The following is a 20,444-nucleotide window of genomic DNA, read 5'->3' as shown; positions in this document are numbered from 1 at the left end:
CTCCTTGCAGTGTCTAATCTAGAAGAATATGGATTACCATTATTCTTGACCTATTTTAAAAAATTGTATCTCGTTGCAATGTCTAATCTAGAAGGAGAACAATTTGCAACCTTGTGGCCAATGTTGTTGAATTAAAATGACTTGAATATGTGACCTTCACAATTTATATACTGGATCAAAGTGATTTTAGAAGAATTGATCAAAATAGAATGGTGTACCAACTTAGAAATGTTAATGACGAGATAAACCTTGATGTATCTATAATGGGGAGGAACACAACTAGAGTCCAACCTCACAAAGTAACAAATAAACTCAATCATATTCTTGATGAGTCATAGCTCCACATGAATAAAAGAAGATTATACAATTTGATCTAGATGAGAACAACAATAATCTTTGTTGAATTAGGGTAAAAAAGGTACTCTAGGGTGAAATGAAAAGTCCCAATTGACCATAAAATCAAGGGCTATTCCACCTCACAAATTCACAATCCTCCATAGATGTGAAATAGAGTAGGAAAAACCCAAAATCAAGAATGTTAGTTTTAGGTATGGCTAGGTTGCTCCAATAAACCTCCATCTAGTCAGTGAACTACCAAATTGAGTCCACTTACTTGAATGCAATAAATAATATGGGGTGTATCCTAATATCAACATGAGTTGTATTAATTCTTGCATATGAAATGTGAAAAATCAACATGGTCTTATGCTAACTACACTTCTGAATCACCCATCAAACTAACAAGCATGTTAGTAGAGGATGGAGCATCATCTGGAGTAACTGAGTATGCTAAAGGCGGGTCAAGAGGTTTAAGGTTTTCTTACAACCCATGTTTTACAAAATTCTTAGGTACCAAGATATGGTGGCCCTTCAACTTTTGCATCCTAGTTTTACTCAAGTGAGATTCATAGTCTTTCTTTACCACTGATCTCTCCTACTCAATGGACACCTTTACAACCTTGTATTCTTGCTTTCCATCTATAGTTTATACTTATTTCTCTAATCGCCACCTTACACATACAAAATTGCACACCTTTACTCATACCACATAAAAAATAACTCAGAATCAAAATCTATGTATACTTTTCAATATCTAATTCAAATTTTATAAAATCAAAATATGAACTAAAGACACATTTTAATCCTAACCCATTACCTTTGCCATTTATTTTCTACACGACTTCTAATCCTAAATTTAGCATAGCCTCATAGAGAAGTGTCTACCCAACCAACAAAATGACTCATTTATTTATAATTAAAATTAAAATTAAAATTACATCTCATTGTATTATAAGTTTTAAATGATACACAACAATTTTGTTGGCTGGACACATTTCGGCCTCATAAATGGTATGTTATATTCTCTAAACTTCGGAGACAAAATAAAATAAAATAAAAAACCAATGAGTATATAACTGTGAGAAGTTTGTGTTCTCTATCCTAGTGGAAATACAAAAATTAAGGCAGGGGTCCCATGGGAGGGGCTTGGGCTCTATTTTTGTGGAGCGAGTGGCTCCAAGGTAATATTTTAGAAGGGGGTAAAGCTTTAATTGAAATCTTTCCTACAAAATAGAAGCCCCAGATTTTTAGCCCTTTCAATTTGAACGGGTGAAAATGGGGTCAGCATAGGAAAGATTTATGCCATTTATCAATCCCACTCTTCATTTTCTCACCAAAAATGAAGTAATCTCACTAAACAAATTTATGAAGAAATATATATTTTTTATTTTCAAAATTCATGAGACAATCATCTTCCTTGAATTTAAGAGCTAATTTATAAAGTAGATTCACATATAAATTCATACGACTGCTTCCCTTTTTAAATATACCTAAAAAATCTCTAAGGCCCCTGCTCTACTTTTAAGAAAGCGGGTGCCCATGAGACCCAACATAACACAGAATTACCCTTATATGGGATTTTTGTCATCACTCCATTCCGGACACTTGAAGGCTGGATTCTTTTTTTGATTCATTGACTCGAGTGTGGATGTGAATGAGGTGGTATGACGCTAGACACAGACATGACCAGAACACTCGACAATTCTTCTTCTTCAGGTGCATTTTGAGTAACCAAGCACATGCCAATTTCACTCTCTTTTCCTTTTCGTTCTGCTTAACGTTTTATTTTCTGACTGAAATGGAAGCAGAAAACACACCGAATGACTCGAATCTTGACGACAGCATTGAATACTTGAGGATCTCAGACTATGAACCGATCTCGTCAGAAAATCCGACCCAAGACAATAGCGTGGATTTACATAATCACAATAATGCAGATGGGTTTCAACCAAATGATTCAGTGGTTCAGAATGCAGATAATGGCACAACAATAACATACAATGGTATTGAAATCCATGTATTTGGCAATGCAAATGGTTTTACCGTAGCGGGCCTTCAGATGAGCAATGGAGATTTTTCCAATGATAATATGGTAGACACAGAGGAGGAGGAGGAAGAAGAAAGGTTGAGAGAAGAAGCACAGATTGCAGTAAGAGAAGCCCAGAGGGCAGATGCAGAGAGGAGAAATGCCCCTTTACACCCCCAAACAAGCTCCGCTATTATGAATGCCATGAGAGATATTTCATTGCAAGGTTTCAGACCTGATTGGGCTGACACCGTTCCTGAAGAACAGTGGATTGATCATCTCAGAAGAAGATCCATAGAGGCTCCTTCCCAAACCTAGGTAGTACTATTATCAGAATATTTTATGTGAGATTATTTTATTTTTCCTTTTTCGGTCAATTAGCTATTATTTCTCATGATTTTCTAAAAACAAATTGTGAATCAACAACTTTTTCAGCAATATACATACCTGGTCGTAGTAATTCCCAATTTTTATATTAGCATTATTCAATATGTAGAAGCTTTACCTGCTTTCGCATCTATTTGATTAAAATATTTGCCCATTATTGTACGTTATTCCCTAAATTATAAACATTCGAGTGCCTCAGCTATCCTTGATTTATATTTGTTCTAGGGTTGTTACATTCCTTTGTACATCCCTTTTTCTGCAAAGCGCACTTTGTTATTATCGTTTGTACTTATGATCTTTTTTGAAAAATAAAATTTCAAAATCTACTAAGATAAGAGTGCAAAGATACAGCTTTACTATCATTCAAGAAGTTTGTAAAAATATAAAGGAAGACTCAAACGATGAAGACCATATTGTCAAAACTAGCCATGTAAGCTAAGAAATCTTGTGAAAACATGAAGATATTCACATTTAGAGATTAAAATAAAATGGCAATGATCGCAATCACAGCAATATTCATCAGTGTAAGAATGTTGATAATTAAATATAAGAAGTAAATTTAATCGAGTGCAATATTGGTCGGTGCAGGAGTCTTGATAATCAAACTTAAGAAGTAAATTTAATTGCGTGACCTGCACACTAACTTCATGATGTCCTCAACAAGAGAAGAGCTCTTTTATGAACTCTGCTATTCTCTTTGGGAAGTGGAATATTTTCTCCGCTCGGTTCATCCTTCAACTCCTCATGCATCTGTGTCATGCACTGCTCCAAAATTTGGAATTGGCTGATCAGAAAAACCTACCCAGTGTTCTTCTGGAGGGCTCACAGTTAATATTTTGTTGGTGGCATCCAAAAAGGAGAGTTGTGGTGTTGCTGATCCACCATTTCTCTCCTTTGAATTATTTTAGGGAGAACAAAAGTCTCAAGAATCACAGTCAAGAACTTCTTACTCCTCCTTATAGTTGGCAGCTTCAAAGTGGAAGGAAAAGTCCAAATCCTTCTCCGCAGGAGTGAGTGAGTCATCATTTTATTTTCCACTACTGCTTTTCTGGCTCCTTGTCTCTCCATTTTAGTGAGATTATCCTCACCCTTGTAATCCAACCTAAATATAGATTGAGGTCATCCAAGTCAATGGTATCTTCACAGTCTTTCTCCTCCATCATTTTGGCGTAGAGGTATTGGATGAAGGGAAGGTCATTGAGGCATTCTTGGCTTAACCTGTTGCTTTTCTTGACGTGAATGCTGTCAATTGTGTTTCAATTGCTCTCACACCTAGAAGTATTATGGGATTGGCGTAAAGCAATGGTGGCCAACCTCTAGAGATTTGGTCTTTGAGCACCATAATCCTCCAACCTTAAATCTATGACATTAAGAAGAATTTCCTGAAACAAATTACGGTTGTTCTCGAACCCATAAATATGCTGCAAGATTTGCATAAAACATGGACGGCCAGCCTCTGAAAATTTTGTGTTCAACCACTGTACTCTATCCATTACAAATCTAGGAGCAAGACATAAAATTATTCATATTAAGTAAAAGTTTATAAAATAAAGCAAAAATTACCATTTATCAGTGAAGTCTATTATTGTTCAATGGATTCACGTTTTTTGCCCATCTTCTGGGCTGCCCTTCTTGGAATGCATAAAGTCGAAGAAAAAATCTTTCCTTCCTAGTCTTGTCAAATCGTAACTCATCTAGAAGTCAGAACTGCATTTTTAAATGCTTTGACAAGGTGTCAGCTTCTGTATGTAGGTGGTAGTGCTTGCTATAACCTCCTTGTTGGACTTAAAAAGAATTGAAGAAGGAAAAATGGGTTTTAAGTAGTACCCCATGGCATGTATTGAATGGTGGAGTTGGTTAGTTTATCTGCAATCAATTATTCACCAAATGAGTTATATTTTCTCTTGTTTCTGTTCTAATAGTTGACTTCCTTTGCACTGTCCATAGCCTCAAAAGAGTTAAAACATATATATATATGTGTGTGTGTGTGTGTGTGTGTGTGTGCGCGCATGTATGTGTTTATCTGCTCTAATAAATGCTGATCGATCTGAAATAAATATTTGTTATACCAAGACCAGATATATGAACAAATCTAAACTAAAAAAATTATTCATTTGCAGCCATAAATAGTTGTTATTTACTTTCATTAAAAATGCAACTAGTACGCTTATCTGCTGTAACAAATGCTGATCAATGTGAATTATAAATTTGTTATACTATGATCACATATATGAACAAACCTAAACTAACAAAATCAATCATGTGCACCCATAAATAGCTGTTTTTACTTTCATTGATGATGTAATTAGTATATTTGTATTCAAAGTAATGAAACTCGGACCCAACTCGGACTCGGCAAGGGTAACTCGACTCGTGACCCAGCTCGGACTCGCCAGTGACTCGAGAATGACTTGGCAAAGTGAAAACCCTTGAAATTTAGAGATTTTTTAGGATTTAAAAAACATTCCATGCACCCATTATTGAACAAAGTTTAAAGACACAATAACATCATGAAATAGAAGATAATTTGATTACATACATAAACATACATCAATTACATAAGTACAAAGATAAACTACTAAATAGTAGCTGAAGGAAATAGAAAACATAGATATATAAAATCCATGAAATCTATTACATCAATAGTCATCATCAAATGTTCCAACCATATGTTAAGTTGAACAAAAAGTTAAAACAAGACTATAGCTATGGCTCCTAGTCCCCATTTTCATCCTTAGCCTTAGCCTCAGTATAATCTATAATATGTCTTTTAGTAAGGTGTCTAAGGTAGGTCCTGGTGAGGTGCCTCTAGGATCAACTATAGTCTCTAGTAGTGCCACTCGGATCAATTGTAGCTATTTGCTCCTCTACTGCCATAGCCATGACCTCAGCCTCTCTGTCTGCCTCATCAATCCACTCTAGGTCCTCATTATCAAAGATAGGATCAGTAGCCTCAGTGATCCACTCGGACACTAGATCAACCTCTTCTAGAGTAATCGGAGAGATGTCACTATCCAAAATCTCCCTGGTCCTAATGTGCAGGTTGTAATGCACAAAGACTATTTTTTTCATTTTTTCCACATACAACCTGTTACGCCTCTTCGAGTGGATGTGCTCAAACATGCTTCAGTTGCGCTCTCATCTAGAAGCGCTACATGGCTGGCTCAATATGCGGATGACAATTTGTTGAAGGTTTTTAGTTGTAGGCTCAAACATTTGCCACTATCTATCTGAATTTTGAAAAAAAGGAAAAGAAATAAATATTAGTCTCATTTCAACCTTTAAAGCTAGAGAGTTAGAAATTAGATAGTATCTATGAGCATCGCTGCATATTGTAAAAGGCTTATGTTGCAATTTTTACCTGGCTGCAATTTTGTACGACTTTCTTTGCAAATTTGACCTAAAAAATGGGCCCTGTTGCATTATTATAGGCATCCATCTCAAGCAATATATCGTGGCCATCTTCAATATCACAGTGTATAGGCCACTAAGAACCTCCTCATCTGCCTTGAAATCATCATAGAAAAGGTATGCCAGATTGAGGTAATAGGTGTACATTCAAAAGTATCCCACTCTAAACCCTTCTATCCAAACGATCCCATGAGTTTGGAATGCTTGGATGCCGGCTTAGAGCTCCCTATCCACGGAGTGCAAGAGAGTGTATTTCAAGTTCAAGGGCTCTCAACTGAGCCTTAGGAATACTCTTCTTGCTAGTAAACCATGCAATGGGAGGTTCCAAAGACAAGATGCAAAAATGCAAATGTCTCAAGGAGTTTTTCAAGAATGCAATGCAAATATGGAAACTAAGCTAAGATGAGAATGCAAAATGCAGCTATATTAAAACATATATGAGAGTGTTACAATCCAAATATTAAGCTATGTGAGATAGATTATTGCAAAATAGAAGCTAAACTAACATGCAACATGAATCTAAGCTAAAATGCTATGGTATGAGAGAATGTAGACAAGAAATAGAAGTTCTCCACAAAGCTCCAAAGAAACTTGTTAGAAAATCTGCAACATAACAATACTCAAAATATGAATGCTTTGAGGGGGAATGCTTTCTCCCTTTTAAAGTCGTACAGACGGTAGAGATCAAGATGAAGATGGTGGATGATCAACGGTGGAATTTGAAAAGAGGAATGATCTATGTGCACACACAAGTCAACCAATAAAATATAAGTTGACTTGTCATATAAGACAAAAGTCACAAAACCTTTTCTTTTAATTGCAAAATAGAAAAAGGACTTCATGTGTGCACTTTAAGTGGGTTAGAAGAATGGGGTCTTTTATTTAATTAAAAGGGGACATGTTCTTTTAATCAAATAATGAACTTAGGATAGCATAGTCAAACTATAGGTTATAATCAAATAAATTGATTATTAGCAATTTGGTCTAGGTAAATGATAAAATAAATATAGCCAAAATGTTGAAAAGGGGGCTAATAGTCTAGATGACCATTTCTAAGGGATTACAATAGGTTGCTGCATGGATGGGTCTATGAAGTTAATTTTGCCATCTCCTATTAATAATGTACCAAATAGGGCCACACTTGTCCTCAACTTCTACATTTTTGGCTCTAATAGCCTCCTTGGCCCTATCCATGCCCTCATATATATAGCCCATAGCGGGCTTCTCCTCGTCAACAACTTGTAGGAGGGCTACAAGGGGCTCAGTGATCTACAAAACAATTAAACAAAAAAACAATTTAGTGAATGATGAAACTTTGTAAAGTTGCACAATGAAAATAAAACAAAAATATTTATGAGATAAATTAATTTATAAATTTTAAGACTTAATCTTTTAAAATTTAAATTACCTCCACAATCTCCTTACATGGCTCCCAAAAACCTTCTTCATCATAAATGCATTTTGTTGCATCTATCCTTGTAGGTGTGGTGGCAAAGGACGAGGAAGTCCATTATGGACCAACAAACATGCACCTCAAAGGTATCCTTGAACTCAACAAGGATTTTAGTGTGATAAAATTAGAGGCAAATCTTGTGATACTGGGACGAATCAACTCCTTTCCCTCTGTGTATTCCCTCATAATGCTGAGGACCAAGGCATGATTATAGATGAACTTGCAAATATTTTTGGTCTTATCAACACATGATTTCACCCATTTAATCTTGTCAATATCCTCTAACATGAGTTCGAGGAAATGGGTCGCACATGGAGTCCAAAAGATTCTTGGGTGTCTCTCCATCAAAAGTTTTCCTGCAGCAATTTTAAATTAGTTAGTAAACAATTAAAAATTTAGATGTGTTAAAACACTTTTAATTTTCAAAATTTAATGAAAAACTAAAATAAAAAATTTAGAAACTTAAAATTTAAAATTTTACCTGTAGCAACAAAATTAGCATTATCAATCTCCAGTTGGACAACATTCTCTTCCCCCACCTCCCTTATGACCTCCTAAATAGCTTCACATAAGTATTTTGTATTTTTGACATGTGAAGAAGCATCTATAGACTTCAAAAACATGTTGGATCTTAAAAGTGAAAATAAAACAAAATAATTATCATTGAACAATCAATAAAACAAAATTTTAGTTATTCAATAATACATTAGAATTTAGACTTTGAGAAGTAGAGGATGAGGAATTACCTCCGCTAGAAACAAAAAAATTTAGGAGAGTCCTATTCCTCCTATCTGTCCATCCATCCATCATAATGGTTCTCTCCCTTTGGCTCCAAATCTTTTTATGGTCCTCCAACTCAAGTTTCATTTCCTCAACCATTTCTAGTAAGAGGGGGTCACTCAACTCATCTTTAGTGGGGGTTTTAAACCACACACCACAGATGGAAACCACATCAATCATCCCCTGCCAATAAGGAGTCCTGTTACATTTATGAAATATTTAAATTAGCATATTTCAGCATCAAGTTAAATTTAGAAAAATTTATTTTCAAAGTTGAATTTAAAAAATCAAAAGTAAAACTTAAAAATTAAAATAGTGAAATATAAATGAAGTTGAACTCCTTGGCTGCTATAATTGGAATGTTGCAGAAAAACAAAAACTTGCAAATTGCTCTTATTCCAGCTTCATGGATCTCCTTATTCCAGCCCAAGCTCTCAAGTGAGGGTTGTGCACCAGGAGTGGAACATGGTACAAAAAAATTGTCCAACCTAGATTTTTTGACTCTAGGATGGAAGGTAATGCCAGCACTAGTATTAGGGGCAGCACCACTAGTAGTGCCAGGAATAGATGTAGAAGCAGTAGCAGAAGCACTAGAACAATAGGGGGGAAGGAAAGAGCCTTCTCCAACACAACCTAATGAACCTAGGGATGTAAAACTAGATATAGAAGTAGTTCCAGATGAGCGTGGATGGGAAGTGGAACCAATCTGAGCTAACTCTGCTAATTTTTTTCTCTTAATTCCTTTTCTAATTCATGTTTTTCTATGGCAACATAACAAAAACGTGTAGCCTCAGTAGTTGCAACTTTACAAGGCTCAGCATCATGACCACGTATGCCAGTGATATGATATTTCACTCTATTTATTCTCCCACTATTAATGACCTTACAAAATAAGCATTTTGTTTGAGTTCTACCTCTGCTCGGGAAGTCTATGGTGTACTTCCAGCACTCATCTTTTTTATTGCCTTTAGAGAGCTTGGGTTTTTTAGCTGGAGGAGCCATTATGAGTAAGGAAAATTCTCAAGGTTGCTGCAATAAGACATTTTAGACAAAAAAAGATCATTTAAACATTGTATATTATGATCTAAAGTAAAACAAAACCCATAAACATACAGAAAAATTTCATCCAAAAAACCCATAAGCATAAAGAAAAAAATCCTCTAAATCCAAAAAATCAACTCTTGCCTCTTTGAAATGAATTGACAAGTGTTGAGAAGAGCTCCTATAAACTTCTTGATGATCTAAATGCAAGTATATAGCTGCTCCAATGTCACAAATGCAAGCTTTTTTCCTCTTCCTTTCAGCTGGTTGGAAAATAGTGGCACTCTACTTTCCTTTCTTCCTCTCTCTCTTTTTTTTCTTTTCTTTCCTCACAATAGAGAAAGACAAAACAAAAAAAATTAAAAAGCACTCATTTTAATATATTTTTTGTTGACCTGAAGTAGCCTGTTGTGGCCGGATCACGGGAGTCGTGACTCGTGAGTCACAGAGTTGACTCGCGAATCAAGTGAGTCGCTTGACCTGACCCGTCAAGACTGGGTCACAAGTCATTTTGACTTGGCGAGCTTTGCTCGACTCGCTGACTTGGGAGACTCGCCCGACTCATGGCGAGTTTCGTTACTTTGTAAATTGTATTCTGTAATAAACACTGATCAATGTGAATTATAAATTTAAAATGTCTTATACCAAGCTCAGAAATGTGAACAAATCTAAACTAGCAAAATCATTCGCTTGCAGCCATAAGTAGCTGTTTTTTTTACTTATTGATGATGTTTATTGCTGGCTGTTCAATCTACTGTAAATATTCTATTATGATGTAATGTTCATCTGTCATGCCCTGCTTAAGGCTAATAAAAAATTGCAGCCTTTGTGAAAAACAAATTACAGTTTTTAGAAAACTGCAGCGTCAAAGTGTCTTTTAAAAAGTGAAAAAGCTGGACGATTAGAATTAATAGGAGGCTGACGTCATGGACTTCATGTTTTAAGAAGGCTGACTAGGGTAAGAAAAGATAAAGCAGCAATTTTTTTTTTCAAAAGGGTAACTAAAATATAAAATTTCAACTATTAGGGCCTACCAGGATCCAATTAAAAGGGCAGTGATTACTAGCAGCAAATTTGATAAGGCCATTAACACAATTGCAGGAATACAAGGGACTAATGATTAGTTAGAAAATAAAATAAAGATTATTATTTAAAAGGCAGCGGTTTATGAAGGGTTGTGTCCAAATCTGAAGGGACAACAATCTCCAAAGGACACCCACCTTAAGATGAAGCAATTAAGATATATATAGAGAGAGGGCCACAATAGAGAAGACATGAAGATGGAACATCAATAAAACACGTGCAATTCCCTAGCAGCGATCAGGAGCAGATCTGTTATTAAACGAGCAGGCATGGCATTCTTTATCATTATGGTATGCATGAATATATGTCTAAATGTGTAAGCTTGATATATTCAGCAATATAATGTACAGTTATTTACATATTAATATAGGCACATAATATTATGTATATATTGGATATAAGTAATAATGTAGATCTCCAAATAGGAACAAGGAAAATCGTGGCAGGGTGGGGAAGGGTACAAGGAGGGGAAATTGCTCTAGGATAGATCACTAGGCACACCACCTTATATGAGATGATAGGAGGCCAAGAGGGATGGTATATCTTCTCTCAGGCTTAGGGTAGAGGATCACTTGTGCACCCTCTATACAACCTCCACCTCTATATTGAGCAATTGTTTAAATGCATCCAAAGAAGTCTCAATTGTGGGAGAGTCAATAAGAGTAGCATGATGAAGGGGAACAGCTATAGGTTTCCTCGCTAGGTAAAACACCTCATATGAGATGGTAGAAGGCTGCATGAGGCCATGCAGGATTGTATATCGGATATCCACTCTTGGACGCAGGGTAGATGATTAGTATGGGAGCCCTATCATGTCTCCTTGTCCAAGATTTGTCATGGTTGAACCCTAATCACAAATCAGATATGGTATAGGATTAAAATTCTTTTGAATATATAATCTTAAACCCTCGTTATGGCTGATCTTATGAATTGTATTTACAATACTTCTCTAACATGATTGCAAGATCTCGACAAGGATTTATCTTGCTTTACATCATTTGGGGTAAAGCTATATCTCTTACTATACTATGTTCCCTGTTTATTTGAGTTTGTAATTCTTGGGTAAATTATAGGATAATCTTGAAAGGAGACATTACAATTGGTATTAAAGCATTGTTCTTGCTAGCTTAAGGGATGAAAGATAGTGGATGCAACTTAGCCAAAGAGCTTTAAGGGCCTTAGAGAGAGAAAAGAAGAAACATGCATCCACTGATACATAATACAATGGGCGAACAAGTGTCAATGAATTGAGGGTTTTCATGGAAGGCCACAAAAAATCAACTCAAGCTCTCATGGAGCAAAATGAGAATGATAGAACCACTTCTCATCCAAAATATGAACAATAATGATTTGAGACCCATCCAAACCAATTGGAGAGATGAAAATTCTAATCATTTCTGAAATTGATAGGAACCCTCTAAGATTAACACCAAGAATAACTAGACCCTCCTTTATTCATAGAGAAGGGCCAAATAGGGAAGAAGAAATTAATACACCAAATGATAACTTTGAGGATACCACAGAGTCATTCAATATTCAATCTCAAAATTAAAAGGAACATTCCATTTAGAGAATCTTGGGAGGTTGGATCAAGAATCAATCATAGAAGGGAAAGGGGTCAACCCAATAAAACCTTAAATATAAAGTAGGTAGGATTCCCAAAAGACTATGCGACAGAGTTTCAAAAGCTTTTTGATGTTGTGGTTGAATGAAATAATTGAAAACAGACTCACATACCTATTTTATTGGGGGGCTATCGAAATCTAGTCAAGTTCTAGTAAGTGACCTTGATCCTACCCCTTTCCAAGGTGCAATCCTAAAAATCCTACAACTTGATCCTAGTGAAATGAGGGATAAAGGTTACTCAAAAAATATATCATAAAGAGATTAAACCTTTTGTAAGGAAGAGACGCATACAAGAACATTTTCTCCTAGAGATGACTTTGAAAAACTTTGAAGAGAAAACTTAGTGCAAGGAAAATTAGGAGCATGGACATGTAACCGAAAAGAGTCTCAAAGGAAATATTTTTGCTTCAAGTGAAAAGAGAAATGGAAGCCAGGACATATTTGTGGAAAAGAAGCCAAGTACACAATATGGAGGCATTATTCGACATGGAAGTCAGAGAAGAAGAAAAACATGCCATCTAAAGAAAAAGGCGTGATGTAGAAAATCTCAAAGACATTTGATCAAAGAAGCAAGGACAATAAACAAATGGTGACAATCAATTGGACAATTGGAATGAAGTTTTGGAGCAAATCTAGCAATTATTATCTAGAAAAAAGTCCAATTAATCTCAACAATCAAAATTGTAACATGTCAACCTTATTAGAGTCAAATCTCTCTATTTTTGTTTCTTTCTCTTCTGTAGATTTATTTCCACTTCTAATGGTCACTCCACTTCTATGCTTCCATATTCTCTCTGTGTTCAATATAGAAACTTTCTCTTTCTCTTTTTCTCTTTAGAATGTTTCTAATTCTATTTCTCTTTTTGTTCATTATAGAAAGGTTCTTGTGTATACTTGTATATATAGATCATTTATGATACTTGTTTAATAAGACATTCATTAGTTTGCCTTGTTATGGTATCAAAGCTACTTTTTTCAAAAAATAATAATTTCATTTCTGAAATTACCTAAGTTATTTTTTGAAGTAGGTTTTCAAAATCTTTAATTTCTTTGTGAAATTAAAGATTCGTAAGAATTTTGAAATCCTTTGCTTGGGTGTGTTCAAAAATCTGTTTGCAAGAATCGCTTGATGATTCTTTTGCAAGGATTTCATATAGCCATTGTGATTCATTTTTTTGGGCATCCCAACTCATTTTCGGCACCATCTAGGATGGCCAAAACAACCCTCTTTCTTTGATCTATGACCATATCTTTTCCACCTTTTTTTTATAGTGAACTTTGCAATTTATTTCATTTTTTTGAGCCAGTTAGGGTTTCTTTTGAAACTCTCTTTTTCCATGCTAGTGTGAAAATCTCATTGTAGATATTGGGTGGTTTATTCGAGATCTCAAGTGGGTCATTATCAAATTTTTCTACCTCGTTTTTTGAGCCTCAAACTTTGTGCCACCAAAAATTTATTTTGATTTCAGATTCTTTCTAGGTTTTTTAAAATCTCTTTTGGGTCTTTGTCTAATTTTTTAGATCAATTGGAATTTTTTTATCAAAACGCATGTTAGTCGTACATTATTTTTCTGAAGTCTGTACCTTCATTTGCCTTTGTTTTTTACATTGGGATTCATATTTTAGATTCCGTTCTATCACCTTTTCTTTGATTATACTTAATGTTGGAAGGCAACTAGAGATTCAACGATAAAAATTATCTAACTGAGCCTTCTGAGGATTCCCTTGCAGATTTTTGTTTTGAAGTTAGATTGACCATTATGGGAGGGTTTTAGAGTTAAATCTCTCTATTTTTGTTTCTCCCTCTTAGATTTTTTTTTTTCTAATGGTCACTCCACTTCTATGTTTCCATATTCTCTTTCTATTCAATATGGAAACTTTCTCTCTCTCTCTTCGGAATGTTTCTATCTCTCTCTCTTTGTTCATTATATAAACGTTCTTGTGTATACTTGTATATATAGATCATTTATGATCTTTGTTTAATAAGACATTCATCATTTTACCATAATAAACCTGAGATCTCTCTATAGAACCCTTAAGGTTCCTCTGGCCAATGAAAGGAAATATCTTCATAGAACATTGCATAGATATGTATCATGCTTCTAATCCTCATTATAATGTATAAGCTCTTGCTTTTGTTAAAAGATATCTATGATAATGTGCAAACATTGCTAATGGTATTAGAAAAAGGATCTATAGATCACAAATCTTTTGGGCTTAGTTTAAGGATCCTCACATCGAAAAGATTTAGTTAAAACGGTCATTGCTTGAGGATAGACAATTTTGGGAAGGGCAGATTGTCATGTCCCACCTAAGGCTAATGAAAAATTGCAGACTTCATAAAAAACAAATCACAAGTTTTGCAAGACCACAACATCACAGTGTCTCTTAAATAGTAAAAGGAACTGGGTGATTAAAATTAATAGGAGGCTGATCACATGTCAAGGACATCATATTCCAAGCAGGCTGACTAGGGTAAGAAAGGATAACACAGTGATATTCAAAAGGGCTGACCGAAACATAAAATGTCTTCATTATTGGAGTTGACCAGCATCCAAATAAAAGGGCATCAATCACTATTAATTGCTATAGCAGTCATCTTGACAATGGCATTAGCGTAATTGCAGGAAATATTATTTAGAAGGCATGGTTTATGAAGTGCTGTGTCCACTTCTGAAGGGATAACAACCTCCAAAGGGAACCCACCTTTATGAAGAAATAAAGAAATATATATTTAGAGGGCCATGACAGAGAAGACACGGAGATGGAACATCAATAAAACATCAGCAATTCCATTGCAGTGATTAATATCAGATTTGGTATTAAATCCGTAGGCAGTGACACTCGTGATTATTGTGGATTCATGCATTTATGTCTAAATGTGTATGCCTGAAATATGCAGCAATACAATGCACAATTCTTTATATATTAATATAGGTACATAGAAATATGTATTAATTGGATACAAGTGGCAATGTAGATCTCCAAATAGCAACAATCAATCATGGCATAGTGGAGAAGGGAGCACAAGGAGAGGAAATGGTTATAGGATGACTCAGTAGGCACACCACCTCATATAAGATAGCAGAAGGTCACATGAGGCCAAGAGGGATGTTAGATCTTCTCTTGGGCCTAGGTTGGAGGATCACTTGGGCACCATATTGTGGTTTTTCCCCCCACCTTCACCATCTCATACAAGAATAATCAAGAGCATTCAACAACATACAAAAGCGTGCAAGAGCATACAAATGTATTGGTCTACACATATCTACATGACTATGTAATAAGGTTTTAACACAACATCAATCACATTTATTCTATGATATTCATATCATCAAGTCAAGAGACTTTTAAGATCATGTCATTGTGATAACCAATCATTTGGCCTTATACTAAAAGTAAATTAAAATCTTCATCCCTTTGACATATTTGAAGTGTATCTACTTTATGAATAATGATTCAATATTTTAATACCAAAGACGCAATATAAAATGGATCTTGATTCATTAATTATCATGGATTACTACAAGAATTTGAATATATTGCTCGTACATGACATCTAAGGTTATTGAATAAAAGATATTAAGCGTTTCCTTTCATATATTGTAAACTCTAAATTTTATTAGTTTTTCTAAATCAAGTGCTTTCAACGAATTTCTAGCATTGAAACTTATTGATTTAACCTGTCGAATTCACTTGCATGAAGGGATATAAAATTTACACCTAGGAATTTAAACATCTCTCTCTCTCTTTGTAATGTCCCCTCTTTAGTTCGACATGACATTGATCATGGATTTTGCCTATTCCAGACTCTCGTAGGCAAATGGTGTGGAGAGAGAGTCAATTCTGCGGATCAGATGGTCATATCTTGCTCTTGAAGAAGTGTTAAGAGGTTATATTTTATTATTATGTGTTATTGGGGCCTACATGTTATAATTTTAAGTTGAGTTGCACTTTTTATTTTATAAAATTACTTTATTATAAAAAGTGCATTATAATGAGATTTTATAAAGGATGTTTCTAGAAGTTCTAGAAAAAGTGCATTATAAAGAGATTTTATAAAGGATGTTTCTAGAAGTTCTAGCAACTTCTTAGAAAAGTGAATAAATAGAGGACTGGGCCTCTCATTTTGGACATGCTTGGATTTGAGATTTCTTCTACTTCTTCCATTGTGGAGCAAATTTGTAGTCTCTTGGGTCTGCAAATTATTATTTGATCTTTGGGAACGAATCACTCCCTTGGATTGGCGACTTTGAGGGTGTGAAATATCACCTGAATTGTTGCATTTGAGGAGTTGGTAATTCAGCCATCTCATTTGGACTTCATTGAGATTCAGTTATAAGGGTTTACTTTGGTTGGAATAAGGGTTTCAGTTGTGCCATAGCATTTGTGGATTGATTAAGAGGGTTTGAAGACACAGTTGTGCATTATTTTCAGACTGCCAGTCCAGGGTTTGGACCCACGTTTTTGCTCATAACTCCTAATTGGCTTGACGGATGAATTTCATATTTTAGGGGGTTATTCAGCAACTCTAGGCGCCCAGATTTATTACTTTTGGAGTGACAAAAAACGTTGCAGTATTTTTATCTAGCAGCCGTACCAGGCCGTACCTGTACGGCCCTGTCAGTTGGGCAGCAGCAGCAATTTTGTGAGTCGGTTTTGGGGCAGATTGAGAGGTCTTCGTGTGGCATTAATTCAGCATTCATATCCGGCAAAATTGGAGCTATTTCAGATGCACAAACTGAAGTTTTGATTGCCAAAATATTGCATGTTATGGATTAGAGCAGTCAGCACTGTCATTGCATAAATAGTTATTTCCAGTCATTAATAACTGTTGTAAAAGTTTCGTCCTTTGCATTCCAAATCTGAACTGGGTTATTGTTCATGTCATAACATTGCATTGTCAAGAGCTTGATGTATTAGAAGTGCATAGTTGTCTCTCATTGTAATCAGTTCTATTTGCTGTCATAAAATCAAAATTGCATTGGACTTCATATTTGAGTTTCATATTGTCATCTATCTCTTAGATTAGTAGTGTTATAATCTGGAATTGTTGTTCATACATTATTGGCATCATATATTGAGGTTTCGTTGTACAACAATTAGTAATATTGCAGCCTTATTCGGTTACATGCCAACTGTTTGACAAAATTCCTAAGTCCAGTTTGAGGGTTTCAGTGGCCTTTATAGTAAGGGTCATTATAGTGGTATCAGAGCCATAAGTCCTGCCATCCTGTGGAGGTCTTATAGGGAATTTGGAACAGCTGGATAGAAGGGAAAGTGTTTGACGAAATGTCAAAACACTAAAATCAGAACATTTATGTTTGAGCATGCGACAGAGGCTTTATAATTTCCGCAATACCAAAGCAAGACAAGATAGGATTTCAGACCTGCAGAGCGAATAGTCTAGCTCATCTGTACAGGTGGACATAGAATCCAGTCATACAGACACAGGGGAGGTATTCTTTGATCAAGACTACGACTACAATATGGATAGAGGCGGGAATGCCGGTCTAGATCAGCAAGAGGAAAGATTTTTACAGTTATTAGACACCTTGGCACAGGGACAGCAATTAGCCGAACAAAGAGCACAGGAACAGAATCAGAGAATGGAGCTTATGATGCAGATGATGGCTCGTCAAATGGGGTTGAACGCTAACATAGGTGGAGGAAATAATCAGAATGGTAACAATCAGAATGGGAATAATCAGGATGGGATACATAATGGAGGCGAACAAATTGGGAACAATTTCGGTCATGCACCCCAGCAAGCTAGGACAGTGAGTTCGAGACCTATGATTCCCACGTTCCTTCCTAGAGCTCCAAAGCAGCCAGTACCAGAACCCCAGATCACTGACATACAGGATCAGCTGAGGAGAGATTGGGAAGCAGGAGGTCCAGATTTTACAGCTGCAATCACCTTTAGAGAGTATATGGATGTGCGGATGAAGCATATGCCCCGTGGACATGACAGGACTCAGAGCTATGAGCTACGAAAGAAAGTAGGGAAACTTCAGTTACCATATTATGATGGCTCGGGGAAGTCTACAGCAAGAGCTTGGGTTCAAAAACTTGACACATACTTTCAATTGAACCCTATGTCTGAGGAAGAAGCTATTAAGTATGCAACAATTCACCTGGATGGGTTAGCACACGAGTGGTGGCATCATGGTATGATCACTATGGGTCATGCACACATTACCTCATATGTGGAGTTTACGGAGAGACTGATTGAACGTTTTGATAAGAAGGATCCAGAACTCCATTTCAAGGAGTTAGCTCAGCTTAAACAATGGGGATTATTGGAAACATACATTTCAGAATTTCAGAAACTTGCAGTGTTAGTAACAGATGTATCTGAACGGAGGCTATTGGTTTTATTTATGGATGGGCTAGTTGATCCGTTGAGAGGGTGGATTAAAGCTCTCAACCCTCCCACTTTGCAGGAAGCCATTAAGAAAGCTCGTGACATGGATTCCTCTTCAGCTTCTAAAAATAAATTCCAGGCAAAGAGTTTCCCTTCAGGAAAAGATAGGGACAGGAAACCCTTTCATAGAGAGGCACAGCTACCTAAGGAGGAAAGTAAGAGGTTGGACAAGGAGACACTTGATGACTTGCGTAGGAAGAAGCTATGCTTCTATTGCAAAGGCCCGTATGAGTATGGCCATGACTGTCCTATGAGGCCAAAAGGGAAGGCCAACCGAGCAATGTGGGCTTATTACGAAGGCTCAGATTCAGATAGTTCAGAACATCATGATGAGGATCCCGATGAAGCAGAGGGAGAGCAGGAGATAGACAGTGCAAGGCAACAGCAGGGAACAGAGCTACATTTACAGGAAGCACGACTGTCTAGTATCCAGAGAGAGGGATCTTTCAGACTTCGGGGAGTTTTGGCTGGGCAGAAGGTTATTACATTATTGGACATAGGTGCCACACATAATTTCATTGATGCACGATTCGTGGAGAAGCGTGGACTCATTACTGAGGAGTTCGTGGGACTAAGAGTCAAGGTAGCTGATGGATACACTCTTCGTTGTGACAGGTTGGTACGAGACCTACCTTTGCGCCTGAACAACTATGAGTTTAAGGCGGACCATCATGTGGTCAACATGGGTGACATGGATATAGTACTTGGAATGCAGTGGCTACATTCATTGAAGGTGGTTACCCTGAGACTAGAGGATATGGAGATACAATTCGAAGTGAATGGTAGGACTCATGTGCTTAAGGCTATCCGTAATGGAGACATCAGGACTATCTCATTTAGGCGGCTGGAGAGATTAACTAGGCATAATGATATAGAGTGGGCAGTAGTTTGTACTTTGACACCTACACAGGAGGAGCAACATAAGACGGAATATCATCCTGATATTCAGAAATTGAGGATTAAGTACGAAAAGGTATTCAGTGAGATTCCACCAGGCAGGCCACCGGACAGAGGCATTGAGCATGTTATTGAGCTGGAGGAAGGTGCTAAGCCTATCATGATCACACCATATCGACACCCAAAGCGACTCAAGGATGAGATCGAAAGGACCATCGAGGAGTTGCTAGCTATGGGGCAAATCCGACCAAGTAAGTCACCTTTTTCATCTTCTGTTGTTTTGGTAAAAAAGAAGGATGGAACTCTTCGGATGTGTGTTGATTACAGGGAATTAAATAAGAGAACCATTAAGAACAGGTATCCCATTCCTCGCATTGATGAGTTGATAGATGAATTGCATGGGGCTTGTTATTTCACGAAAATTGATTTGAGAACAGGATATCACCAGATCAGAGTCCGTGAACAAGATATTGAGAAAATTGCTTTCAGATGTCATTGTGGGCACTTTGAGTTTGTAGTCATGCCTTTCGGTCTGACCAATGCACCTGCCACTTTCCAGTCCACTATGAACAGAGTTTTCCACCATCAGTTGAGGAAATTCGTGCTGGTGTTTTTTGATGACATTTTGATCTATAGCCGACCATGGCAGGAGCATCTAGAGCATTTGGAGACAGTGTTGAGCATTTTACAGAAGGAGTCCTTGTATGCAAAAGAGTCCACATGTGACTTAGGGATGACCGAGCTGTTATATTTGGGACACATTATTAGTGCAGATGGAGTGCGGATGGATCCTGAAAAGATTCGCGCTATTGTTGATTGGCCTCCACCAGAGAACCTTACACAGTTGAGGGGGTTCCTTGGTTTATGTGGTTTCTATCACAGGTTTGTCAGTGGCTACTCACGACATGCAGCTCCCATGACAGATCTACTGAAAAAAGGGGAATTTGTGTGGACTCAGAAGGCACAGGACTGTT

General features: G+C 36.5%; 1 protein-coding gene across 1 annotated transcript in view; it reads left to right on the top strand.

Moving 5' to 3' along the window:
- The first annotated feature begins 1,866 nt into the window (after positions 1-1,866).
- Positions 1,867-20,444, top strand: part of LOC149567386 (uncharacterized) — a 60,619-nt gene continuing 42,041 nt past the window's right edge. Inside the window, exons 1-2 of the mRNA XM_089820568.1 lie at positions 1,867-2,055; positions 2,148-2,683. Coding sequence (XP_089676694.1) covers positions 2,004-2,055; positions 2,148-2,683 — 588 coding nt within the window. The 5' untranslated portion in view covers positions 1,867-2,003. The remainder of the gene's footprint in view (positions 2,056-2,147; positions 2,684-20,444) is intronic.

The sequence above is a fragment of the Cupressus sempervirens genome, chromosome 3, assembly GCF_028749045.1.
Source record: "Cupressus sempervirens isolate cs-2001-9-10 chromosome 3, ASM2874904v1, whole genome shotgun sequence".
Taxonomy (NCBI): domain Eukaryota; kingdom Viridiplantae; phylum Streptophyta; class Pinopsida; order Cupressales; family Cupressaceae; genus Cupressus; species Cupressus sempervirens.
Note: the sequence above shows the minus strand (reverse complement) of the source record. Positions and strands in the feature narration are given on the sequence as shown.